Source organism: Myzus persicae, unplaced genomic scaffold (genome assembly GCF_001856785.1).
Source record: "Myzus persicae strain clone G006 unplaced genomic scaffold, MPER_G0061.0, whole genome shotgun sequence".
Classification (NCBI taxonomy): Eukaryota; Metazoa; Arthropoda; class Insecta; order Hemiptera; family Aphididae; genus Myzus; species Myzus persicae.
The window spans coordinates 92,946-102,358 of record NW_019103900.1 but is presented as its reverse complement, the minus strand read 5'-3'; the positions used below and the strand labels follow the sequence as shown (position 1 = coordinate 102,358).

General features: G+C 31.3%; 1 protein-coding gene across 3 annotated transcripts in view; it reads right to left on the bottom strand.

Annotated features, from left to right (window-relative positions):
- Positions 1-6,089: 6,089 nt before the first annotated feature.
- The window catches only part of LOC111036101, an 87,671-nt gene continuing 84,347 nt past the window's right edge, over positions 6,090-9,413 (bottom strand). For 2 of the 3 annotated variants that reach the window (XM_022318000.1, XM_022318002.1), the window contains one exon: positions 6,090-8,411. In XM_022318000.1, coding sequence (XP_022173692.1) covers positions 8,073-8,411 — 339 coding nt within the window. In that variant the 3' untranslated portion in view covers positions 6,090-8,072. The remainder of the gene's footprint in view (positions 8,412-9,413) is intronic. The other variant, XM_022318001.1, reaches the window with a different exon arrangement.

Here is a 9,413-nt window from a genome sequence, read left to right as displayed (position 1 = left end):
AACATTTTCAATTTTGACCTCCCAAGAGTACCAACTAGATCCAATTTTCCACCAGAACTCAGAAGCCATAATTATTTAGTTTAAGCCGTGTTTTTGAAATTGTATTATATAATATATTTGGCATTCATATAGAACACATTTTTTAATGACTCTTATTACCGTCGGCTTGTTCGTGGAGTCTTCGCTAAAGCCTTTGTGGTTTTCGGTCACATTATTTGTAAATTATTATTATTATTGTGTATGTATAAATAAAATAAATTTGTATTAAAGTTGGTGAGTATAATATAATTTCAGTACCTATATAGCAGATAATACTATTGTGCTGTTAACGGCGAGGAAAACGTTTGTAAGCAATTTAGGATTTGCCACGTGTATTCGTATTTAATGATATTCAATTCACGGAGGGTTGAGCAACATAAATCTTTACGGATAAAAGTATAAAACTCAAATAATATCCTCGAATAAAGCCATATCGCCTGTATCGGGTTGACGCGGTATATTTATAAATTATAATATAATATTGGTTTATTTTAGGAAATTTGGATTCATACTCTCATTATAATATTTGCCCCCTACTAAATAAAACACCTACAATCTTATTTTTTACTTGATTTATTTATAACGATAACAGCATAATATACAATATCTAAGATCATATAATTTTCTAAACACAAATAATATTTATCTATTAGCAAATCATGTGACCGTAGTATATTAGTTTTTGTATACATATTGTATGCGTGATAAAATATTTATATTTAAAAAAGAATAATACCAACATCAACCAAAACATTATGTAGGTTATTCTATCAAAATGCAAAAAATAAAGTAAACATTTAAATGCCAATAATCGAATCATGCTTACAGCTAATATACCGAACTATACAAAAATCACATAATGCCATTTATTATGTAGAGTAGATATACTGAAGTTTCTTTTCTCAACCTCAAACCAAATCAATGGTTTACACGAAGCCATAAAAAAAGGATTAAAAGTAATAATGCGTAATGCGATTTTAATCATAATTATTTTCATATTTCTAAAGGAATGAAACATAAAAGAAAATTAATTTTTATACAGAACCAAAAAAAAAAATGAGTATAATATTTTGGTAAATATCCTATTCAATAATATGATCTTTGCGGGTCTTAATGTGATTGAAAAATTGTATTAATCTCATTTATGAAAACATATAAACGTTTGATTAATATTAATGGGAATAAATACAAATTGTAGACAGTATTTAAATAAACTGAAATTTAGATGAATTAAATATGTTTCAAATCGATGAAAATATGTAAGATTTAAAAAAAACTACTTATCTAGCTAGTACTTAAATGGATTTTTAACGAACAGACATTATATCATATTGCAAATAAAGATGGAGGCACGAGGTGATCAGGTTAATGAAAAACCTTCTAATTATTTAAAAATTTAATTTAATAAATTTAATAACATTTTGTTGTTTGCTTGATTTTTTTCTAAACGAATAAAACTTGAAATATCCATATGAATCATAACATATATTATGGTTTTGATTTTATCAACAACAACTGATTTTAATAAAATGTAATTTTTGAAAGTCGTCTTAAACACACTAAAAAATATGATAATAATAGAATGTCATTATTGTATACGTCAGAAATGAGTAATTACAGCAATGCCTAAATAATTTAATCATTTTATATTAACCATACCTACTAATACTGTTATTATTGCGATCTATATTACAAGAAACCAACAATTGCCAACTAATTTACTAATTATATTAAACGCTTTTCAAATTACTTCTGTGTAATATAGTGCGGAAGTTTGACTGGAACTTAGTAACGCCATATTAATACTTCCGGCGTCTTGGATTTGTATCTCTACAATATGTTTGAATATTATGATGATACATTTAAATATCTCTGCCACATACATATTATAGTGAAATATTGCATTACCTTCAATGAACAATTCAAATAAATAGCATCAAATTTCCACAAAATATGTGTTGATCCCATTCGGTTTTAATTGTCCAAGACATACATATTTCTTATCGATGTTAATACGTAAACGGTAGGGCATTGAGCTGTGTACATTAGTTCGGATAACATAAGTACAGGTACTTACATCATTCAATATTCTATTAAACATATTTTGTATTGTAATTTAGTGGGTACCTAACTGAAATAATAATAATACAAATAATATTTATTTGACACCAGATTAAAAATGCCGAGTAACACGGATGGCCCAAGAAGATACATTATTAAGATATATATTTGATTTTACTTTCAAAAACGGAGTTGGTGCTGAAAAAAAAAGAATTGTAATAATATTATAAATTGTATTGTATTCCTTTTAATTTTGTGTTATATTTATTACGTATCCGGGCCCAAGCCCAAAGGTCGTACAGAATAATTATTGGTCAACATATATTTATACGACAGGGTTAGGTGAGGTTAAAAGGGTATTCGCTTGTAATAAGACGCGTAGTGCTGTAAATTGGGTGGCTACGACGAGCGTAGTTCATGGAGTGTTATAATAAAATCAAATATTAAGCAATAAATGTCATGTTTTGATAAAATAATATTATTACCACAAAACAAATGCTAATTATTATTTCAATTTAAATGTAAACAGAACCCATATAAGGTATACCAAACGCTGAAAAAATTAATGAATATATTTTTTTTCATTTTTTCCAAAGTTTTCATAGTTTTCCAAGTTTCTATCAACGGTCATCATAATATAAACTCGAAACAAAATAATGAGGTGCTCAATACAATGAAAGGTTGTTTAGAAGTGGGAGGAAAAACCAGCCCGGTATTCCGCAGTATCTACTAAAAATGTGGGGTATTCGTCAAATCTTAAGATACCATCACATACTAATATTTCATTTTAATCAGATTTAGTTTATGTGCTTAAGTGATTTGCTGTGTTTATAATAATTTATATTACAAGTAGAAAACGTAAAACGTGTCTTTCTTAGAAGATATTTTAATTATAATAATACGATTAATTTCAATAAATCTAAAATAAGATTGCAGAGCAGTAAATACCTACTAATACTATAGCCACGTTTGATTAAACTCGAATGAATAAAAAAATAAATTAATAAATAGTATGTTAAATAATTAAAAAATACACTTTTATAAAATTTTCACGGCACTATTTTCAGTAAACAACTTTTTCTTCAACAAAGAATTTATTTTTATAGGTCATTATTAAATTCCTTACACCAAATTAGATAAACATAATTGTACTTTTAAAGAATGAAGGTTGACACTCAGAAAATTCTGAGAAAAAATATTTCCAGAAAGGCCGGGAATAGGAATTCCCGATAATTGTATAGTGGGCCCCAAGACATTTTACCAAAAAAATTGAATATTTAAATGAAAAACACTATTATTTAGACTTACGGTTTTATGACTCAGGCTTAAACTATAATTTGTTCCTGTAATTTCTGCATGATTTTCGTGAATTCCCACACATTCTCGGGAATCGCCTACCCCTACTTGTTGTACACAAATATAATAATGTTAATTAATTTATATTTTATAATATTAAATAGAATTATTAGGTATATGAAAAAACTTCAAAAGTTCGCGGAACACCAATTGTTAGTCGCTGGTCGATATTTCAATAAGTTTTAAATTTGTTGGGAATATTTTTTACATAATTCGAAGTTATTACAAAAAAAACTATTTTGAAAGTTTTTTGAAACGAATGTCAACATTGATTTTCTATACAAAATACAATTGATATAATACTTGAAGTACAAAAGTTAGATAAACAAAAATCGAATTTCGAACGATTTGCAGTATAACTTATGAAGTCGAGTGAAGTAGAGCGGCACATGGTTACCTCGAACAATTTTGGTCCACTACTTCGTTTATCTAAATTCACGGAAATCGAGTAACTGGGAGTTCTCAAGTGCAGCTATGGCCACGATAGCTTGCCGAGCAGTTAAAAACATATATCCAAAGTTCAGCAATAGACATCAATACAAGTCTGCAATACCTCCGGCTCTGCGTCGAGTTTTAAGAAGAAATCAAGCAAATATTAGTAGAGTGTGATGCGTGTGATGATAAACCTATAATTATTTAACAGCAGATTTTTGTGCACCATATTTATGTTGGATGCATGAATATGATGAGCTTCGGCATAACGTTATGTTTGGGATTAACATTTTTTTACAAATTATTTACAGCAGGGGATAAGACGTAACAGTGTGAGCAATCGTTGTTTTTTACCCACTAAAAGAATATTCACTTGCGATAACCGACAAATATGGTTATGACTTTGATAGGTTGTTGAAATCATTATATTTATAATTGTCACTGTGTTACACTTATATTCTCTGCTTATACGCATGCGTGACATTAAATAATTATCGTAAAAGCCGGTTGAAAACTCTTTTGCCAAACTAAGGACACGTGGCGATCGAGAGGACTGCAACAACTGTACTCATATCACACCGGGATGGTCATACATTTTTTTTACTCAGAGTATACGGCGGGGTTTTCCAGTTTCACCGCACCATCCGCGGTGGGTGCACCCCACCAGTCACCCACCCCGTGTGCCACGTGCCGCATCTACTGGGATCGCCTTGATTTCAAGTCACGCGGAGGGAAACTATACAACTCAGTCGTGAAGGTTTGTGGGGCGATTCCTCTGAGCGAATGTATGTTCGGGTTCGCGCGGCGGAGGAAAGTCGGGCACGAAATTAATTTCAAGTTTCAAAAACAAATAATGGCGTAGCTTTATGTTCTTATTATTGTTATTACTATGATTTTGATTTTTTTTTTTTAATGCAAATAAAAATATAAAGAACGTTCAAACAAACCTTGTGGCGTCCATTCGATCGGGACGAGTTTATTTTTTCTTATTTTCCAAACAAATGACGGTAAATCCTTTAATCGCTCACTCCGAGCTATGTTTCTTATTCCGCCGAGGTCTGCAGCACGGAAAAACAACAAGTTTTTAACATTTCCAGAACAAATGTCTGACGCGTCTGTGTGTGTGTGAATGCGTACGTACGAAATTCCACTATATAAATCTTGGATTATGTTTTTAAATTGCATTACTGGTAACCACCACCCTCGCACTGCCAGGCTAATTTTTATTTCTTAAACCTCTCGGAATTAAAAATACATAGAGAGTAGGGAATGAGTAAAAAAGGCAAAAAAAAAGGACTAGTAAAAAAAGAATTTAATTAAATCGGTGGCTCTCAATTCTTAGCTGCAGCCCTTTTGGATTTGTAAACGACCCTCTTTTGTTTGTTGCAAATTTTTATTTTTTAACAGAATCAATTTAAACGGGTGATAGGATACTATGGAGGAGTATATTAATAAGTAAAGGCTTTTGTTGAATAATTAAACCAAATATTGTTAAAATACATTCGATGTATTAGGAAATACATATTATAATATAATATGACTTTAAAATTAATTAATAATAGTAAGATTATTTTATTATTCTAAACTAGTAGAACAAAAAAAAAAAAATGATTATAATAATAAAATAAAATACAAATAAATAAATAAATAAAATACAAAAAAAATCAATAATAATAATAACGCTTAATTGTTACCAACAAAACCCTAAATAACTATTCAAAACACTTTATAGTATAATGTGATAATAATAATATTATTATATTGTATGATACAGTTTAATAGTATTGTACATGATCGCTTTTAAAATAGTATAAATTAATAAAACAAACTAACAAACAAAATATACCGTACATAGAACATAAATCTTTGGTTTCAATGATGTAGATAACTTAACACTGCCTATTGAAATTTCGGGCGATTATTTATCCCAAAGCCTTAAACGTTTAGCGCCGATACTAGTATATAGTGTCAAGCGTATACTGCGAAGGCGATTCGTAAGAATAGTTAAAAATTATAATATAATACAAACAACAAAAAAAAAAATAAATAAATAAATAATATTATCATAAAAAAATTTAACGTCAACAAATTAAAAAAAAACCAACAAAAACCATAAGCGAGAGATCATATTAATATATTGGTCCGATCTACAGATAATATAATATATTTTTTCTATCGTTTCTGATGAATCGGTGTTAAAAAACAAATAAAAAATAAATAAAAGAAAAATCACCATCTTCTGGATAATAATAATGTAGGTATTTAATCATTGCAATATTAGTAATGTGTCAAGAGAACCTCGATGTCTACGACATTACGTCATAACGTTACATATTACGTTACATTATTATATTATTAAAATTATAGCTGTACACGTCGTAGGCCTAGTATATTAATCAATATCAACAAAACTGACTGGGCTTCGTTTCAAAGCTACAATCGTTTATTTATAATATTATAGTCGTCCGACCTAGTGATGACGCCATACCAGACTTGTCCGGAAGGTAAAGATGAATGCTGTCCACGAACAATCAAATGCAACAAGTCTATGGTAGTTCCGATTATATTTTGTCTTCGACGCATATTATTATTATCGTTATTCAAACTGTAGAACGCGATCTCAGAAACGAAATATTTGGTACATACAATTTGCGGGTCCACTCAGGAACATTTTTTAGTATAACTATTTAACCGGCTACCTATATAATATTATACATTGCGCGACCGATGAAATTCATCACAGCAGAGTTTATGTAATGGCTAACGATTGTTTTTTTTCCCTTTTTTGGCATTTTATTTTCTTTATTACGATGAAAAGCTTTTACATTAAAATACAAATATGAATATTGTTTAACAGCTATCATATGTCGATAAGACTACGTGACATAATATTATAATACACCTATCGATATCTAATTATTAATAATTATAAACGCGATTATGTTTCGACTTGAGTTCATCGTGCACTCGTTGGAGGATGCAAAGCGGTCGAAAACTTTACCAACCTTTCCGTCATCTCCAAGTGACCTCAAATAATTACACTCGCGAGGGGACGACGGGACGTCTTTGGTCCTAAAAAAAGGCCATCGACCGTTCTGTTGAAATCGTGCGAATTCTGCACCGGAATGCACCGATTTCTCGACGATCCAACTCGGGTCGAACGCGTTCATCGATGAATTTTATCATATTATATAATAATATAACAGTCCGTTCGTTTTGATTCGACGTGACATCTCGGTGGCGGTGCACGGTGCGACCAGACCACAGCTGTATCGCAATTATTATTATTATACGCGTCACCGAACGAGGAGGAATATTCTTAAATATTAATATGTGAGCGGTCTTTTATTGCGATTATATTATTATTATTTTAATTATTAAATATTATTACCTATTTTATTAATGTGACAAGTGCGCGATATATTTACAGCGGGAATGCGTCGATGAACGGTCACGTTTTCAGCCCTGCGATAAGAAAAAGCGCAGAGCGGACGGAGATACCCAAGTATACACCCACATAATAATGTACAACAATATTGTGTAGACTTGTGCTCTGGAACGAATCCTTCTCCTCGAAACACGCGGATCGGCTCTGGAAACATTGACGCACCTATTAAATTATACTAGATCCTCGGGACTAATTATTATTCGTACCTACGAGTACGAAATATTATAAGGAAGAACAAATTCTATTTTTTGACATTTATACCGAGCGCATATTATAGTACGTATGTGGGTATGATTCGCGAGGGGGGGGGATAACGTTTTTGACTAGCACGACTATATAATAAGGGAAACCCGAATGAAAAATAAATAATGAAAACCTTCCGACATCGGATAGAGAATCGGCGAGGAAGAGCACCACTTAAAAATATTCACACGTTTTATTCAGATTTTTTTTTTATTTTTATTTTTTTTTTAAGCGCGAAAAATATTAATTTAGTTAAAAATTTTTTTTCATCATCTTTACACGTGGTTTAATACTCGAATAATACATAACAATGTCAAAGTAGTAGTATTGTGCACACGAGTATCCGTGTGGTGTACCTATTACATACCTATAATATTTTTATCGTATAAATATTGTATATAATTTGTTTAATAGTTATAATATAATGTTATTATTCATCCTTGAAAACACATATTTTCTAACAACGATCCACGGAACAGTATTTTATGCAGCACTAATCGTGATTGAGGTACGTGGGCATGGAGAATTGATCCTTGGGCGACATGGCGTCGTATAGGGACATCTTCAGTCGCTTGCACTTGGCCCGGCGATTTTTGAACCAGAACTGAACGTTCTTCGACTCGAGCCGCGGGAACTTTTGCCGGTACGGCATCCGGTTCAGCTCGTCCGTGTACTTGGCGATCAGGCTGTGCGACGGATGCGTGTTGTGCTCGAACCACTGTTCTAGCCGCGGCACCTCGCTCACCGGGTCGATAAACGTCCGGTTCCGTTTCCGGCGTTCCTCCGCCAGCGCCGACAGATTCAGGCCCGCCGCGGTGGCTGCAGATGACACCTGTCAACACACGCAAACAATAGGAATTCATTCGACGTTGGGTCTTGTAGGTGGAGGTGTGTGGGTGTGGACTGTGGAGGTATGAAATAATATGTAAATAACGTTAGCACACCCGCAATAGTGTCGGACGGTGGTCGTTTGTGAGAGTGAAATTATGTTTGCCTACGTGAGCGACGACTATGGGCAGATGTATTTTGATGCACATATAATATGCATTGAGTTTTGATAGTACACAATGCGAAATATTGTTATACCAACATATTTTTAAAATCAAAGTTTACTTGTGTATATTGTACATGATTTTATTTTATCATTTTAATGAAAAACGTTTTATAACTGTTCGCCGAAATGGTCTTAGTCTCTCATGCCAATCTATTCACATCTGATCCAACGAATCCACTACTAGTTAATAATAATATTTGATGTTTCATGTGTAGTGTTTAGTATAATATAAGTCTTACGAGTCTTGTGAAATCAAAACAAAAAATAGTTATTAAGTGTATTTCTATCATTAAATGTTTTATTTTTATTTGAACACAAATCTGAGGCGACTATGGTCACTGAACTAATACTATTGTACATTATTTTATGTTATTATACATTACTATGGATGCATTATTCATTATACTTTTATTTTTAACCAATTGTAATTATTATTGCTCTCCACGCTAAAGAAAAATATTTATAATTCCTCTCCTCCACAAACAAATGTATTGGTAAATAAAAGATAAAAAATTCTTGGTTACAACAACATTATATTTTTTAAATGTCACACAAAAATACTATACATTTATTTGTTTTTTTGTTATTTTTCAAAAATTCCATTTTTTTGAGAACCTTAGCTGAGTATGCACTAGTCTCAGGGAAAATTCATACATCAAAATAACTCGTTAATTTAATTTGATATCGGTTAATTGTTATTCCGAAATATGTTATTTGTACATTTTATTTCAATAACATGATATTTTTGACAGTGAAAGTAATAAGTATTTTTTAGCTTAA